Source organism: Arachis hypogaea, chromosome 17, assembly GCF_003086295.3.
Source record: "Arachis hypogaea cultivar Tifrunner chromosome 17, arahy.Tifrunner.gnm2.J5K5, whole genome shotgun sequence".
Classification (NCBI taxonomy): domain Eukaryota; kingdom Viridiplantae; phylum Streptophyta; class Magnoliopsida; order Fabales; family Fabaceae; genus Arachis; species Arachis hypogaea.
This window is the reverse complement of record NC_092052.1, coordinates 22,135,794-22,155,048: the sequence shown is the minus strand read 5'-3', so window position 1 is coordinate 22,155,048 and position 19,255 is coordinate 22,135,794. Positions and strand designations below refer to the sequence as shown.

Here is a 19,255-nt window from a genome sequence, read left to right as displayed (position 1 = left end):
TTCTTATAGGATGGTTCACATGTGGACTGTGTGAAGAAATTCTAACACGGCATCAAACAAGTCCCTAAGCCCCTAATTAGCATGACAAGAACAAACAAAGTTGCATCGGTTCTCTCACAAAATAAAAAAATAAATAAATAAAAATGCACACACACAAGCTAAGGTTACAACATAAGTTAAAAAAGTTAACACAGTTCTTACTGTAATTCCAAATACGCATCACACGTGACTACCAAGATTCCGCGTTCTCATATATCCTTTCACAAATGATATATCAAAGAATTTTTTTTCTTTTTTAAATATATATAATTAGTATTAGTATGCCTATATATATTCTTCAATTGAGAATTTAGAGAGGGGAAAAAAAAATTAAAAGAGATAGAGAAGAATGGTTTCGAGGGTTCACAAGAGAACAGGTTTTCATAGGAACCTTCAACATCTTCGCTCAATCACTAAATCCCATGCGGTGATTACGCAAACGACACTCTTTTGCATTCAGCTTCATTTTTCTACTTATTGAATAAATGACTCTTTATTCTAATCAATTAAGGAGAATTAATGATAATTAGTGAGTTAAACTCTACATTAGTGGGAATTTGATCGGGATTTTTTTTTTTTTGCAGCTATTTAAAACATCAGTGATATTGGATGCATCAGAGTATATACGGAGTCTAAAGAAAAAGCTACAAGAATCGGATGAGCTAGCAGTTTGTTCTTCTTCAGTCCAAAATTTCATTGACCATGGTCCCATGCCTATGGTACATATGATGATATATATAACTACCTAGCTAATGCCTAAATGCTAATTCAATTATTTAGTACTCGTATATATAATTCAATAAATAAACAGTTGAAGGTGTTGATGTATTATTTGTATGCAGCTTAAAGTTGAAGCACAAGAGGATGGGTTCATGATAAGGGTGCTGAGTCAAAGGAATTGCAAAGGGTTGTTGGTTTTCATATTGGAAGCGTTTGAAGAGCTTGGCCTTCAAGTGCTCCAGGCTAGGGTTTCTTGTGTAGATGCCTTTTCTTTAGAAGCAATGGGAATCAAGGTATACAAACTACTCTTATAATAATTTAGATGTTGACACTTACATTGAGAAATTTAGTTATATATATATGTTAAATTATTTAATAATTTTTAACTATTATTTTTATATAAAAATATTTTATTTGAATAATAATTACCTAATTTTATAGATAATTGGTATTTTAATTTTGTGATGCATATTATTTAACTAAAAATAATTAAGAATTCTAACTTATTCTTTTAATTATTCTTTTAATCTTTTATTTTTTAATATTTTTATTTTTTAATGTTTTTAACAATAACTTGTATATTTGAATTTTTATCTATTTAAATATTAAAAAATAAATTAAACTCTCAATTATCGCTCTTATTTAATTATAACAATCATCTTTCAACATTTGAAATTCGCTAACTAATTTAAATATCAACAATGCTACATGACTAATAAATATTATTATTTTGAACTAACAATAATTTATATTTATAATTTTATATTTATAGCAATTTGCACACATAAAATATATATATATATATATATATATATATATATATATTTATATTTATATTTATCAAAATTTACTAACATAAATCAACACAACTTATATTCACATTTTATTAAAAGATATGTTCCTGCCTGGTTGTGGCCGAGCTATATGTCTCCTTGGAGGGTTGAACGTCCGACCTTGTTGGAGAACTTCAATATGCCTCGACCACCAAGTGAAACAAGGGGGGGAGCACCTGCAAAAAGCACTCCGACGCTCAAGTCAGCTAAAGAGAATTATTTGAAGAGTTATTTTAGCTTAGAACGATGATCTACCTTTTCAATTTCAGCTGTTTCCTTTATAACTCGGAGATGATGGCCGTTTATTGACCGTTTCTGTGTAATCGATCATAGTGGTTTAATGCCATAAAGTCGGCAAAGTTAATGTGCCGATTAAAAAGGGATTCGCCGAGCTATAATTCGTAACCGACGTATAACGGTTGTATCACAGCCCCCAAGCTTAGCCTGTGTTTTAAATGAGGCAGGTTGAGCTTTTGAAATTAAATGGCCGAATTATAGCTCGGCGCAGGGATGGAGCCCCCAGTTCAACTTGACTCATTACTTTGTAACGTCAATTAATATTAGTTAAAAAAGTAACTGCTATGATGGTATAAATGAATGTCAACAGTTTTCAATGCAAGGCTCAAGTTCCTAAGTAGGCTTGGAACCGTTGGAAGTGGGTCTTGGATTGATGGCCATGATTACGGCTTGGAATTGAAAGGGTTTCATTAAATGAATGGGAAAAGGAAATTTTCTTTTCAGGTTCCGCTTACAGTTTGCTGTTTACACTTCATCTTCCTTCAAAAACAATGAGTAGAAGAGGTAAGTAACTGCATTTTCTTATTTGCTTCTTTCCTAATTTCTGTAAAGAAAAATGAGTGACAAAAAGGTGAAAGCTTTTCCTAAAGTAGAGGATGATGATTTGTATGAATGGGTAGATGATGATGTGAAGATAAGGGCTTCTCTGTTCTTTGACAGAGAGAGTTTCGAGGGTCTGAATATGTCTAAGATGGTCAGACCTGGTTTTCATATTGAGTTGTTGCCATGCAACCGTACGGATCGAATTTTTCATAGAAGTAAAGGTTTTGAAAACTTTTATATGTATAGCTGTGTGCTTGAGGAATTATCTGTAAAACTTCCTTTTACTAAGTTTGAATGCAATTTGTTAACCCAAATGAATTGCGCACCTTCTCAAGTTCATCCTAACGGATGGGCGTTCATTAAATGTTTTCAAATCCTAATGGAGTTTTTGGAGATTAAACCTGATTTGGAACTTTTTTTCTCCCTGTTTCAAGCAAAGGGTGTATGGAAAGGTCTCTGGATTAACTTGAATAGTACTCCTGGATTTTCTGTTTTCAAACTATATAAATCTTCTTTCAAAGATTTTAAGGGAATGTTCTTCAAGGTAAAGCCAGTAGATGAAGAATTTCCATTCTATTTAGATGAACATCTTGGGGAGAAGTTTCCCCTGTACTGGTGTTGTCAACCCAATCATATCCTAGGGCCTGAACTAATAACACCTCGGAATGAATGTATTATAAGTTTTTTGATGGAAATGGTTGACCGAGGTGGTTTAGTATCGGTGTCGGATTTGCTTCCTTGGGAAGAGGATAAAGCATCTGTTGTGCAATACCTTGGTGAGGCACTGTTTGCGCTACGTAAGTTGGGTTTGCTTATATTGTTTAATTGTTCTCAATAAGGTTGTGTTTCTTTTGTAGGCGGGAGGTTTCCTGGAGTTTCGGCTTCGAGCATGAGGGCCCGGTTTAAAATGAAAAATTTTGAAGGGTCTTCTTCAAACGCCGAGAAGGTAGAGGGTGAGGTTGAGGTTAACCAACCGGCACAGAAGAAAAAGGGTATTGTTTTTAAGAAGAGAAAATCTGAGGTGATTAATCTGGAGGAAGGGGAAAAAGCGGTACCGTTGAGTGAGTTATCGAATTTTACTGTTAAACAAGAAAAGCTGCATTCTTTCGAAGAAGAGGGTGATGGCTCGTCTGTGTGGGATAAAAAGTTCCCTTTCAATGTCTTGGCGGATGAGATTGTTCAATCTGCTCCCGACGTTGCTCGCATTGAGGAAGTTGGGGATGTTGGGATAGATCAATTCATGCAGGTCGGTTTTGTTTCATGTAATGATATATGTATATATTTTTTGAAAACTTCTAACTGATTTTCTGGTATTGGGCAGGTTCTAGGTTTTCGACTAGTTAGCATCGGGCGAAGTCAGGAAAAAAGGCATAAGATGATGCTGGGTAATAGTTTAGAGATAACTGAGCTGAAGGAGCAATTGAAGTCAAAGGAAATTGTTCTTACCGAGCTTAAAGAGGAGCTGTCAGTGTCAAAAGAAAAGCTGAAACTTGTGAAAGAGGATCATGAAAGGGCAGTAGAGTCTCTGGGAAAAAAGGTAAATGAACTGTCTACAATGAGCGACCAGATTATTGAGGTTACAGCAAAATTGAAACATATGGAGTCTAATCATGAAGCTGAGATCCTTGATGCTTTTGCCGAGGGTTTTGAACGTGCCGTTATTCAAGCGAAGTTCTTACATCCTGAAGAGGATTTTACCGCTTTGGATCCGAGCAAGGTGGTTCGGGATGGTCAGTTGGTTGATGATGAAGAAGTTGTGGAGGAAGAGGGTAATAATAATTTAGCCGATTAAGAAATGTTTGAAGTAATTAGTTTTATATTTTGTGATGTGTTGAGGGATGCTAATACTCTCATGAACACTGTGTGCTTTGATTAAAGTGTGTATGGCCCCTTTAGTGACTGTTATTTTGTTTGCTGACAATATATTTGAATAGTTTATTGTCATAGATTTTGCTTAGCTGATACCGTCATATGGGGTTTGATCATTATTAGGTGCTGAAAGATTGTCAGCTATTGATTTTGCGCACTTGAGTCTAATGCGACTTTTGTGTTGATAAGATACCGTTTGTGAATGGATAAGTATGTAACATAAGATTTTCATAAACAAAGTAAGTCGTAACAAGAAGATAAATATTGTTCTGACGCAGTACCTTTACATCGTGAATTTGGTAAGCTAGCCTCGTTAAAACCTCCTTGAGCAAAACCTAACTTTTAGGAAAAATCTCAAGGTAGGAAAAAGAGTGCCAGCATTCTGCATTGCTAACTATAGTATTGTTTCAAGGATTGAATATTCCAAGTGTTAGGTAGTACCGTGCTATCTAATTGTTCCAATCGATATGCTCCTTTTCCGAGCACTTGGTGAACACGGTAGGGGCCTTCCCATGTCGCTGCGAGTTTTCCATGAGTGGGTGGCCTTCGTGCTGCTTCGGTTTTCCTCAATACTAATTCTCCGACGTGGAAGGATCTTGGCTTCACCCTTTTATTGTGGCGCTGACCTATTCGCTGTTGTAAGGCTTTATGGCGCACAGCCGCTACGGCTCGCACTTCCTCTAGTAAATCGAGCTCGGCTCGTCGAGCATGGTCATAATCCTCGGCTTGTGTCCTTAAGGAGCTCTGTGATATCTCAATGGGTATCATCGCTTCCGATCCGTATACCAAACGAAATGGTGTTTCTTTAGTTGCGGAGTGTGTTGATGTATTATAACCCCACAAAATCTCTGGGACAAGCTCGGCCCATAGTCCTTTAGCATCGTCGAGCTTTTTCCTTAAAGCTTGAAGGAGGACCTTGTTTGCAGCTTCAGCCTGGCCATTGGATTGAGGATGTTCTACTGAGGAGAAATGCTGCTTTATCTTTAAATTCTGTAAAAAAGTCTTAAAATTATGGTCGGTAAACTGGCGACCATTATCAGTTAAGATGTGACGAGGTATACCAAATCTGCAAATTATGTTTTTCCAGACAAATGATATCATTTGAGCCGATGTAATTTTAGCAAGTGGCTGAGCCTCAATCCATTTAGAAAAATAGTCAATTGCAACAATTAAATATTTTACCTGTCTTGGAGCTGTAGGGAAAGGTCCTAAAATATCCATCCCCCATTGATTAAATGGCCAGCTTACCGTTGAGTGATGCAAATCCTCGGCAGGGATGTTAATAATCGGGGCATGTTTTTGGCAATGGTCGCATGTTCGGACCTTTTGCTGACTGTCCTTCCATATGGTCGGCCAGTAAAAACCGGCACGAAGAATTTTTTGTGCTAGGCTCCTTGCTCCTGAATGCATTCCGCAAATACCTTCATGTACCTCAGCTAAGGCCAGGTCGGCCTCTGACCTGTCTAAGCATTTTAACAATGGTCGAGAATAGCCTCGCCTATACAATTTGTTATTCAGTAATGTAAAGAAAGATGCCTGTCTTTTGAACGTTTTTAGGTTCTGGAGGCCTTTTGGAAGCTCTCCACTTCTAAGATACTGAATATATGGGTCTTGCCAACTATCTTCATCGTCTATATGATAGATATTAAGTATATTTATGCTCGGCTCATGGAGGGTGGATTGTAAAAGTGAGGCAGTGTGTGACTGAGTGGTAGCTAGTTTGGATAATATGTCGGCCCTGTGATTTTGATCTCTCGCTATATGGTTAATTTCAACTTTTGAAAAACGATGCATGAGGTCTTTGACAATTGCTAAATATTTTGACAAAATTGGGTCTTTAGTTTGAAAACTCTGTTTTACTTGTTGAACAACTAAAAGAGAATCGCAATAAACTTGCAAATTGTCAATATGTAGTTCAATTGCTAACCTGAGCCCGGCGACTAGGGCTTCATACTCGGCTTGATTGTTGCTAGCCTTGAATGAGAATCGAAGAGAATGTTCAATAACAACTCCTTCCGTGTTTTCCAAAAGTATTCCTGCTCCAGACCCATGAGGGTTTGAAGCCCCATCAACAAATAATGTCCAGTCTGCAATATTCGTATCCGAGCTTGATCCTGTGAATTCGGCCACGAAATCTGCTAAGTACTGTGACTTGATAGATCCTCGTGGTTGATAATGGATGTCAAACTCGGAGAGTTCAATGGACCATTTTATCAACCGTCCTGCAAGCTCGGGCTTGGCGAGTATTTGTCGCAATGGTTGAGAAGTTCTAACATTGATAGTGTGGCTCTGAAAATATGGGCGTAGTCGTCTTGCCGAAAAAACTAGTGCATAGGCGAGCTTCTCTAATCTCGGATAGCGAAGCTCGGCATTCTGCAATGATTTACTCACGAAATACACTGGCCGTTGAGCACTCTTAGTTTCTGCAACAAGGACGGAACTAATTGCCATATCAGTAACTGACAAATATAAATATAACGGCTCGCCAACCTTGGGTTTCTGTAAAACAGGGGGTTCAGAAAGAAATTGCTTTAGACTGTTAAAGGCCATTTCACAGTTTTCATCCCATTGGAAAGTCGTATTTTTCTTTAAACATTGGAAAAAGCTGAAGGACTTGGATGCTAAACATGGTAGGAATCTGGATAGTGCTGCTAACCGCCCTGTTAATCGCTGAACCTCCTTGATGTTTGTGGGACTATTCATATCAAGGATTGCTTGACACTTCTCAGGATTAGCCTCAATTCCTCGGCTAGTAAGGATGAAGCCGAGGAATTTTCCTCCTCGAACACCAAAGGCACATTTCTCCGGATTGAGCCTCATGTTATAAGCTCGGATTTGGCCAAAAATTTCAGCAAGGTCTTCAATATGGGAGTGGCCGACCTTCGTCTTGGCGACCATGTCGTCCACATATACTTCAATGTTCCGACCTATTTGTTGTTCGAAGACTTTGTTCATCAGTCTTTGGTATGTTGCACCTGCATTCTTTAAGCCAAAAGGCATGACATTATAGCAATAATTACCATATTCAGTAATGAAGGCTGTTTTTTCTTGGTCTGATGGATGCATAAAGATCTGGTTATAACCAGAGTATGCATCCATGAAACTCAAGGTACCATAACCACAAGAGTTATCAACTAAAGTATCAATAGACGGCAAAGGGTAGGCGTCCTTAGGACATGCTTTATTAAGATCTGTAAAGTCGACGCACATGCGCCATTTACCGTTATTTTTCTTTACCATGACGACGTTGGCCAGCCAGGTTGTAAACCTGATTTCTCGGATGAAATTTGCATCAATGAGCTTTTTGGCTTCGGTCATAGATGCGAGCCTCTTCTCATTTCCAAGATTTCGTTTTTTCTGGGATATTGGTCGGGCGGCCGGGCTTAATGCCAATTTATGAGTAATGACAGATGGGTCAATGCCTGGCATGTCTCCTGATGTCCAAGCAAATAGATCAGTGTTTTCCCGCAGAAAATGGACGAGCTTTTCCCTTTCCTTGTCTTTTATGGAGGATCCTATGAAAGTAAACTTTGTCGGGTCATCTGTTAATATAAGCTTTGTTAGCTCCTCGTTTGGTGATGGACGATCTTGAAAATCGGCTCTGGGATCAAGCTCGGCCAGCGTTGGCTGTTCGGCACTGATGGAGTTTACACGCCGCTCGCAACTTCTCTTGATAGGCTTTAGGCTTGTATTATAACAATATCGGGCTTCTTGTAGGTCTCCATGGATTGTGGCGACAATATTATCCTGCACAGGGAACTTGACACACAGATGAACAGTGGATACAATTGCAGCAAATCTGTTTAAAAAAGGTCTTCCTAAGATAAGGTTGTAGGGACTAAAACAGTCAACAACAAGGTACTGGATATCATGTGTTTTAGATAAAGGCTGCTCACCAAGTGTGGTTTGTAACCACACTGAACCCATAACTGGAACTCGTTCTCCTGAAAATCCGACCAAGTCTCCTGCAGATGGTTGTAAAATGTTAGTACTTAGCTTCATTTTTTCAAATGTAGTAAAAAATAACACATCGGCGCTGCTGCCTGGGTCTAGCAGCACTTTCCGAACTATTAAGTCGCCCAATTGGATAGAGATGACAACGGGGTCATCCAAGTTGGTGTCCTGGCAACTAAAGTCGTTCTGGCAGAAGGTCATCTCTGGCACGTCTGGCATTGGCTGAGGATTGCTCGTGGTAGCTCCAAGTGCTAACATGGCCCTGTATGTACGTTTTCTAGCCGAACTTGTTTGTCCTCCTCCGGCATAACCGCCTGAGATGCAATTGATTATGCCTCTAGGTTGAGCAGGAGCCTTTTCTTTGTCCTTCGATGATGATGATGATGGTGGTGCAGGTGATGGATCTGAAGTCGGAATAGCTCTCTTCTGCATATGACCCGAGATGAATTTATCAAGGTGTCCCTGTCTTGCTAAGCGTTCTAACAGGTCTTTGGCGATCACACAATCGTCGGTTGTGTGACCATACTTCTGGTGGAATGTGCAGTACTTGCTTTTGTCGATGTTCTTCGGTTCAGGGTAACTGCCAGCTTTACGGGGGGTTTAATCAATTTGGAGTTCAGAATCTCTTTAATAATATCGTCCCTCTTCGTATTAAACTGAGTATATGTCTCATAGCGGGGGTGGGTCTGAAGTTCTTCTTACTGTCCCGAGGTCTGTCGTCGTCTTTAGTAGCCGACGACCTTTCAGCCTTCCGAGCTTGTCGAAGTTCTTCAATATCGATTTGCCCCTTCGCCTTCTCTCGAAACTCGGCTAACGTCTTTGGCTTGGATACTGCAATAGCTTCTTGAAATTTTCCTGGGCGGAAGCCGCTTTTGATGGCATGGAGATGTACTTCAGGATGAAGGTCGGGGATCCGCATGGCTATTTTTGTAAAACGGGTGATATAATCCTTCAGACTTTCTTGAGGGGCTTGCTTAACAGTCGTCAGGTAATCGGAATCATGTAAATATATTGCTGATGCCGCAAAATGATCTTCAAACTGTTTTGCTAACTCCTGGAAACGTGAAATGGAATCTGCAGGCAAAGAGCAAAACCAGTCAAGTGCAGGACCATCTAAAAAGGATGGAAAACAACGACATAAAATAGGATCAGATGCACCGTTAACGATCATGATAGATCGGAATTTTTTGATATGTTGCTTTGGATCTCCCAAACCATCATATGGAGTTAGAGTCGTTGGCAATGTGAATTGTCTAGGCAGTTGAAAGTTCATAATATCGGCCGTGAAAGGTCCTGCCGAGTTGTCAGGCTCATCCTCCTCGTCGTTGGGCGAGGTTTCATTGTTATGGGGATCTCCGCCATCATCATCTTGAGGGGTTTCCGAAACATGCGTTGGGTGGGATTGATGCTCATCATTGGTGTTTCGCCCGTGATGGGTGTCGTTGTGCTCAAGGCGGGCGTTGGCTATCTGCTGAATTTGTTGTTGCATTCTTTGATTTTCCTCCGCCATACGTTGATTTGCCTCAGCCATGCGTTGATTTGCCTGCTGAAGCTCGGTTACCATCCGAAGGAGCTCGGACGTAGAAGGGGGAGGCACATCAGCCATTAATGGATGTTAGGGTATTTTGGGGCCTAGAAAGAAAATTTTTCTATAACCTCGGCCCCACGGTGGGCGCCAAATGTTCCTGCCTGGTTGTGGCCGAGCTATATGTCTCCTTGGAGGGTTGAACGTCCGACCTTGTTGGAGAACTTCAATATGCCTCGACCACCAAGTGAAACAAGGGGGGGAGCACCTGCAAAAAGCACTCCGACGCTCAAGTCAGCTAAAGAGAATTATTTGAAGAGTTATTTTAGCTTAGAACGATGATCTACCTTTTCAATTTCAGCTGTTTCCTTTATAACTCGGAGATGATGGCCGTTTATTGACCGTTTCTGTGTAACCGATCATAGTGGTTTAATGCCATAAAGTCGGCAAAGTTAATGTGCCGATTAAAAAGGGATTCGCCGAGCTATAATTCGTAACCGACGTATAACGGTTGTATCAAGATAGTTTAATATTTATACCAGTCAATTGCTAACTAAAATTTGTTCGTCTCTAAAACTTTTTGTTTAAATACTTAGACTATTTTTTTTAACAGTTTATGTATATATAAAAAGAATCTTCTAAGAATAGATTAGTCATTGTTATTGACAAAAGTGAAATAAATAAATAAATAATACTTAAAACTTAAGAGTGACAATTTGTGTGGCACACGGAGACCAATGATTAGTTATTGTTTTTGATATTGAAGGAGCACAATGAAGGTGATGATGATGATGGTCATATGGATGCACAAGTAGTAGAACAAGTGATGTCTAAAGCTATCAAAAACTGGAGGGAACTTCCAAAGCAATAATGGCCTTATCCGATCCAAATAAAACTACTTTATTTCCTATCTTCATCAGTTCAGATCATTGTCATCTTTAAGCCGGTTGGGTTAGACCGGGTCCAATGGATCTTATGATCAACGTCGTCGTCGTGTGTGGGTATATCGTAATATGATAGTTAATTTCGGATATATATTATCAAATAAAATAATGAATGAACTTAAACAATGAAATTATTTTGAATGCTACTCTATTTTATTATAAGTATTTCGTTAATAGAAAAATTATTATTTAAAGCAGAAATATTTTATTTTAATATATAAATGGTTATTCATATCAATATTATAAATAATTAATTTTGAGTAGATTATTGAAGGGTGTAACGTTAAAGGGATAGAACCAAGAAATAATAATTAATAAAATGTATCTATTGGTAATTACTTGAAGAGGGATTGGGGGGATTATTCAATCATATTAATATTCATAGATGATGAGGCTGATGGGGACTGAAGTCACTGAACTACATCAAATGATAGAATGAATTTTATTGCTTGCTTCTCTGCCATGAGACGATGTTAATGCCGCAGAACTACTTATAAGTATCGAATAAAAGTAGAAATTTTAAGGGTTTTTTTTTTCAATATATTATTTTAAAAAATAGATATTGTCATTTCTATTTTGATAATAATATTTTTTTATATATAATAATAAATTCATATAAATATATAATATATATATTAAAAAAATTATATATAATGTGATATTATAAAAAATAAGAGTGCCAATATTATCATCACTCATTCATCCTATCATTAATATATTCAATATATAAAAAATTTGAAAACTCTGTGTTTTTCATTAAAATATCTTATTTGTAATACATGCAATATTGTGATTAAGTATCTTTAGAAATATCCTTTATAAAGTATTATAGCTTTGGAATAATGCTAAAAAATGGATAATTTCTATTTTTATATTTTAAACTATTAATTAGAAATTCTATATTTATATTCCTTTCACGCACACGCACGTCAATTTACCATTCTCTGATCTCCACTGTTAGTTTATGTTGATTCAAATGGAGAGAAAATAATTTGGGTTATACATAGATCGAACTAGATTTAGTTAGAACTTTGATCTAATCAGAACTAGAAAGATTACATTAATTAAATTGGATCGGATATACAAATGTTTTATTTTGAGATGTAATCCAATAATTAATATGATAGGATATATGCAGAGATTAAGAGATATGATAACATTTCAATTTCGTTTTTAAAAAAATTGGGATTCTAACTTTTCTTCAACATTATAGTTTTTTTTTCAACTCCTTTAGTATACCTATTTTGCTTCAAAAAATAATTCAACGTTATTTTTTTCTATTAAAAAAAAAACCATGATTTTCTTAGACAAAAATATTAGGCAACCAAGTAGTTTGTGCAACTAAATTTAACAAGTATGTTACATACACGCGCTTTTTTTTAATGTCACCATTGTCATCTTCCTCTCCTTTATTATTATTATAATGTTTTCTCTTTCTCCTTTTTATTTGATTTTTTCTCTTTTTTTTTCTTCTTTCATTATCATCGTTTTCTTCTTCTTTTTCCCTAAATATGTTTAGCAAAATCATTGAGTATTGAGAACATAAATTTTGGTGCATACTAGCACAAAAGTTTTGTGGCGACTATGGTATAGAAATTTCTAAAGGATTACATGCTTACTCACCCAACCAACAAAATGAATAAGTGTCAAGTATTATCAGAATTCAATAAAAAATTATTAGATAAAAAAATTATTCAACATAAAAAAATATGTGATATATTGATAAGTTTATGTGTTATGTTCAAAATTTATTATGTGATATATGCACAAATTTCTATGCTTTATAAATAAGTTTATGTATTATGTACAAAAATTTTGTACTATGTGTAAATTTTTTTATGCTATATCAATAAGTTTTTGTGCTTTACTTTCTCATACAAATTTATGTATTATATCAATAAGATGAAGCGTGGAGAAAAAGAAGCATGTGATGCATGTGCATGAATAATCACCAATAAAAATAAGACAACCAATATAAAAAAATAATAATAATAATAATAATAATAATAATAATAATAATAATAATAATAAATCTCTATATACAAGTGATTTAAACAAACAAGTTGGTTTGACCTAATATAACTCAAGCGCCATTTTCTCCAACAATATTTTCACCCAACGCGCTAATATATAACTTCATTTTTCAAGCGGATTTCGTTTCTTTTTTTCGAATTTTCTTAACATTTTCTACATCTCTACTTCCATTCCATCTCTGCGTTCTCTGCGTTTCTCCTTCTTCTCTATGTTCTTTTCGTTTTCTGCGTTCTCTTCGTTCAAGTTCAATGCTCTTCATTCAAGTTTTTAAAATCAAGCTGTAAAATCAGGTTTGAACAGTTATTTCATTGTCAAAGATAATGAATGATTCAAGCTCAGACTGACAATTAAATCAGACCGAAGTAGATTATTGTTTTGAATCGAATGAAGCGGCTGAGGTTTGGTTGGATTCTAGTTTAATGTTGTACGTTAGTAGTTTATGGTTCTGTAGGTGAATAATGATATTTTTCTTCGTAAAAATTGTTGTTCATGGTTTGATGGTTTGAATTGAATGTAACATACCAGTTCTGAATCTAATTTTATTATTTTTGATGAATCTGTTTCCTCCTCCTGTTTCGATGTATTTCGATTATAAATTGGTGTTTTTTGGAATTCTTTTGGTGTATTTTGGAAACCTTTCATTGTATTTGTAGGTTCAGACTTTAAATTGAACAGGACAAATTATATTATTGTTTTGAATCGAATCAGGTGGTGAGGTGTGGTTTGAATCTAGTTAATGTAGTTTGTTAGTAGTTTATGATTCTGAAGTTGAATCATTTTGTTTTGGTTTGATTGTAACGTACCAGTTCTGAATTTGATTCTATTATTTTGATGAATCTGTTTCTTCCCGTTTTGGTGTATTTTAGTTTCGAATATGGTTTAATTTTGCACTGATTTTGGTTTATTTTTCAGTTTCTGTGCAATGCTGATGAGCAGCTTATTCCAAAGGTTGGGATAACTTTTAATACGCTTAAAGAAGCTGGAAAATTCTACAAAGATTGTTTTAAACTTGCAGGTTTTTCTATGAAAATTCAGAGCACAAATAAGAAGAGAAATGAAATTAAGAACCAATTTATTACATATATCAGAGAGAGAAAATGGTAATCAAACGTATTTCTATCTGAGAAGACAAATCCCTCAGCTGGATTTAATTGTCCTGCAAGAATTTATATACATATATTGAAGGATATTGGAGTTTGGATCATTTTGAAGGTTATGTTGCATCATTCACATCCGTGCTGTCCAAATCAAGCGGAGATGCTTAAATAACACAGGCAATTAAGTATGTCTGAACAACGTAAAATAGAGAATAATGAGGAAGCCGGAATCAGACCAAGCAAAACTTACCAATCATTTGTCGCAGTAGTAGAGGGTCATCGTGAATAAAGTTTTATTGAAAACGATATGAGAAATTACATCACGAGAGAGGTGCAGAATATTTTCGGAACTAGAGGATGCAAAATATAACAACCAGAGCTTTTAAAAATTAAATAATGAGTTATTTATGATTTATTATATTTATTAATAATTTTATTTAAAAAAAATTATTTTTCTAAAAGTATTTAAATTAAATTTTTTGATACTTTGAGTTTAAAATCTATTAGGATTTATAAAATTTTCTAAATAACTGATTATTTTCATATTAGGGATTTAAAGTCTTAGTAATTGAAAATAATGAATGTTTTATACAATTTAAATTGAATAAATAAAAGTTTTGATTAATATTATGAACTAAAAGAAATTTACTTATTTATCTCTAATTTTAAATTAAAATACTTAATTAAAAATAATTTATAATTTAAAAAGATAAATAATATTTTTAAAGTTAATTATATTAGATTAAATTTAATTTTAAATTAATATTCTACCCAAACCCTAAATTTTCAATTTCTAACCCTAATTTTACCTAACTCTAACCCCTTTTACCCAACATACACACACACGCGACACTAATCCCTCCCATATTTACACATGTGTTTCACTCTGAACCACTCCCTCACACACAAAAACACGCTGTACACACGTAGAAGGAAAAATCAAAGAAGAGAGAAAGAGGCTGAGCATCACGAGGAAGAAGAAGAGGAAAATAAGAGCGGAAGGAGGAGAGGCTCATCGCATAAGAAGCACTGGCCTACCGGAGAGATGGCGAGAGATGAACGGCGATGACAGAGTGAGCTCAGAGAGTGCAAGTTATGTAGTACGAAATTTTGAACAAGTTCCTGGTCTATGAGGAAACGAAATAGCCGAAGTTGGAATCTCCCACATTCTTCCACCATACGGGCTCCATTGCATAATAATGATCTTACTCTCGATGAGGTTGTTCCATATAGATTGCAACCCCTTTTTCGAAATAGCGTTCTTCACATAATCAGACTTGCTCCTGGAATAAGACTGAGCAGGGTATTTTGCTTCGAATAGCAACGCTTCTGCTGGGGTTCCGATTGGGTATTCTGAATAGAAAAGAGTACATAGGGTGAGCTCGCGGTGAGAGTGTGAGATAGAGTTACCTAAAATCAGAGGAGCAGAGACCACCCAGCAGTGATGGCGAGACACAATGCGAAGCAGGGAAGCAACAGCAAGCCTGGCGAGGAGGCAAAGAAGCAGCGATGACCCACAGCAAGGAGAGGAGCAACGACGACCCACGGCCAGGAACGAAGAAGCAGCCACGGCACACGCAGTGAAAAGAGACTGAGTTGAGATATGCAGTGAATAGAGTGGGGGTTTCTGCCTTCGGCGATGGTGGGGGCTGGGAGGAAAGGAAGTGAGCTTGGAAGGAGGTAGTAGAAGAAGAAGAAGAACGAAATGGCGCAGGGTTAGGGCAAAGGTTGGAGCAAGAAGACGACGAGGGTTGGAGCAAGAAGAAGAAAGAGGGCTTGGCTAGCTAGGGTTATCTTCTTTTTTTTTTTTAAGTTACGAGGGAATGGGGATTTTGGGAGGGAAGGGGGAAACGACCACGTTTTGGGGAGGGGTAATAAAAAAAATGAAAAAATGGGGATTTTGGGAGAGGAGAAACGACACCGTTTTGGGGACGAATTTAAAAAAAATGAAAAAACCGTGACCATAGACCACCTTAGGCCACCCCCAATAACCGTGACCATAGCCATATCTATGGTCACCCTTTTTCAAAAAACCATGACCACAGACACTTTTAGGTCACCCCCCAAAACCGTGACCATAAATACCTATAGGTCATTCTCCAAAATCATGACTATAGACCCTTTTAGGTCACCCCCCAAAACCGTGACTATAGACCCCTTTAGGTCACCCCCCCAAAATCGTGATCATAGACCCTTTTAGGTCACCCCAAAATCGTGACCATAGACCCCTTTAGGCCACCCCCAAGATCGTGACTATAGACCCTTTTAGGTCACCATTTTTTTGAAAAACCATGACCATAGACCCTTTTTGGTCACTATAAAAACTCGTGACCATAGACCCCTTTAGGTCATTCCAAAACTGTGACCATAGACCCTTTTAGGCCACCCCCCCAAAACCGTTACCATAGACCCCTTTAGGTCACCCTCCAAAACCGTGACCATAGACCCTTTTAGGTCACCCTTTTTTGAAAAACTGTGACCATAGACCCTTTTTTGGTCATTGTAAAAAAACGTGACCATAGACCCCTTTAGGTCACCCCCCAAAATCGTGACCATAGACCATTTTAGGCCACTCTTTTTTAAAAAACCGTGACCATAGGTACTCTATGGTCACCCTTTTTAAAAAACCGTGACCAAAAAAACCATGGCCATAGACCCAAAATATTGTAGTGTTCAAATGCTAGAACCATGAAAGATATTTGGCCTGTAAGCTTGAGCTGCGTTTTCTACAAAATTTTATCTAAAATTCTGGTGCATAGAGCTCAGTTTGTACTGAACAAAATCATTAGTGACAACCAGAGTACTTTCGTAAAAGGTCGCTTGATTAGTGATAATGTACTGATTGCCCATGAATTTATGCACTTCTTAAAGAATAAGAAATATGGTGACTTTGAATTGCCTATGAAATTAGAACGAGCAAGGCATATAACAGGGTGGAGTGGAAGTTTGTTTAGGATATTATGCGAAATATAGGCTTTTGTAACGAATGGATAAATTGGATTTAGGAACTCTTGACAACAATCTCTTACTCTATTTTTGTGGATGGTCAGCCTCATAGTTTTTTCAAACCATGTAGAGGATTACATTAAGGTGATCCTCTTTTTCTCTACCTTTTTTTTTTTTTGTGCAGAGGAAATTTTTCACCTGCTCTACAAAGGAGAGTAGAGCTTGAAAATTTCAGGATTGAGACTTAGCCACAGATGTTCAAAAGTCAATCATCTATTTTTTGCTGATGACTCAATTTTATTCAGCAAAGCTACTGAGGAAGGATGTCAAAATCTAATTCGCATCCTACAAATTTATGAGGATATTAGTGGACAAGTGGTAAATTTGGATAAATCATCTGCCTTCTTTAGTAAGAACACTCTTATTCCTATCCGAGATAGTTTGGCTCAGATTTTACATATTCCTCATGTTGGGAACCAAAATAAATATCTCGGACTACCAGAGGTTATTCAAAGATCCAAACGAACTATGTTCTCCTATATCAAAGACAAGGTTCTACAGAAACTGTACATTGGAAGCGTTCTTTATTATCATCAAGCGGACGGGAGGTGTTAATTAAGGTTGTTGCAACAGCAGTCCCAATTTATACATTAAGCTGCTTTAAACTTTTAGAGACCTTAGTTGATGAAATACAAAGAGCTATGCTCCAGTTTTGGTGGGGGTAGTGTGGTTCGGAGAGACGAATGCAATTGGTTAGATGGAAGACCTCATGTAGGCTAAGATCACAGGGAAGACTTAATTTTAAAGACCTAAAAGCGTTTAATCGTGCCATGCTAGCAAAACAAGGCTGGAGATTATTGACGAAGCCTCATTCACTGCTACATAAAATTTATAAAAGTAAATATTTTTAATATTGTAACTTTCTAATAGCAGAAGCTGGAAACAACCCTTCTTGAGGCTGGAGAAGTGTATTAGAGGGTAGGAAGGTATTGGAGAAGGGGATTTTGTGGAAGGTTGACAGGGAAAACACAATCAGAATTATAGAGGATTTCTGGCTAAATGAATTTACTGCTATTTTTTCTAATCATATTCAAGCAACAGGGTACACTCCATAGTGGGTCCACTACAAGAAAAAGCAATATTTGTAACAAAAAAGGGGCCGTTGCAGTATGTCCCATTATAAAAAGTTTTTGTAACAAAAAATGGAATTGTTACAATTCAAAGTGATATTTTGTAACAAATTTTTTTGATACAAAAAACCAGAAGTCATTACAAAGTGATAACAAATTTTGATTTTCAAGGTATTTTTGGTGACAATCTATTTTTTCCTATTATAAAATTTTGTTACAAAATGTAACTTAATTTTGTAACATTTTTTTTAGTTACAAAAGTAAAATAATTATTTTGTGATATTTTTTAATTAACTAATATATTAACTATTTTATTAAGCAAGTCTACATTTATATAATATGTAAAAACAAACATAATTCAAATATGCCTCATTTAGCTAAAATTGTTTTAAAACAAAATAACGTTAGTGAGTACATTGATTAGTTCTACAAGTTATATGTTTTGCACAAGTTCAACTAAAAGTTAAAATTTCTAACATAGATTAGTGTCTCTATAAATCAAAATATTCTTGAGCCCTCAAATTAGCATGTGGTCACCATTTCAGCACTCCTATAAATAAGAAAAACCGAAACAAAAAGTTAGGTGCATAGTCAAAAGAAATATCTTGAGGCAATCAGAAATCATGTAGCAAACAAGGGTCTATTTTGACATAGAAATTCGTCAAATAGAACTTGTTTGCTCAAACAACACAATGCAGTTTAATTGAGCAACCAAATAGGACAACAACCAAATAGTGAATAACAAAACCAGAAGCTTCCAGCTTCCAACAACCAAAACAGTGAAGCACTTAGCCGGATAATCAATCAATTGAGCTTAGCAACAGTTGAAAACCAAAAGCAATTAAATACCAACTCAATCAATTAATTGAATCAAAGATGAATATTGAAAACAGATTAAGATAAATTACGGTAGCATTTCAGCAGTAAATTTGCCTATTTCACAATTTCAATCAATCAATTCAAATTCCATATGAATTCTTTGACGGTTAAAAACATAAAAAATCATAATGAATTCATAGAAAGGAAGTAAATAAGCCAATTCCAGCCAGAAAACATGAGAAAATAATTAAAACCAATCCAACCAGAAAGAAGCAGAGCAGCACTCAGCAGAACAGCAATCAATGGCCCATCATACAGCACCTAAAACAGTAAAATGAACAAAGATAATGGATTCAGGCAGCATTCTATTCATTGAAGTCAATAACCATTACACTTGCAAGCAGCAGGGGCACAGCAGTTTATCCATTAATTCAACAGAAAATCAATCAAGCCAAACTAAATGATTTCAGCAACAGATTTATCAATAAAACCAATCTCAGTTCAG

General features: G+C 36.3%; 1 protein-coding gene across 4 annotated transcripts; it reads left to right on the top strand.

Annotated features, from left to right (window-relative positions):
- Positions 1-316: 316 nt before the first annotated feature.
- Positions 317-4,574, top strand: LOC112766095 (uncharacterized). 4 transcript variants are annotated; one of them, XM_072222603.1, is made up of 5 exons: positions 363-466; positions 624-758; positions 882-1,052; positions 3,290-3,678; positions 3,754-4,574. In XM_072222603.1, exons 4-5 carry the CDS (start codon positions 3,322-3,324, stop codon positions 4,222-4,224), a joined length of 828 nt encoding a protein of 275 aa, XP_072078704.1. In that variant the 5' UTR covers positions 363-466; positions 624-758; positions 882-1,052; positions 3,290-3,321; the 3' UTR covers positions 4,225-4,574. The 4 variants fall into 4 exon arrangements, with proteins under 4 accessions (XP_025667739.1, XP_072078704.1, XP_025667737.1 ...); XM_025811954.2 differs by lacking the exon at positions 3,290-3,678 and having other exon boundaries at positions 317-466; XM_025811952.2 differs by lacking the exons at positions 363-466; positions 624-758; positions 882-1,052 and adding an exon at positions 1,767-3,208.
- Positions 4,575-19,255: the final 14,681 nt, after the last annotated feature.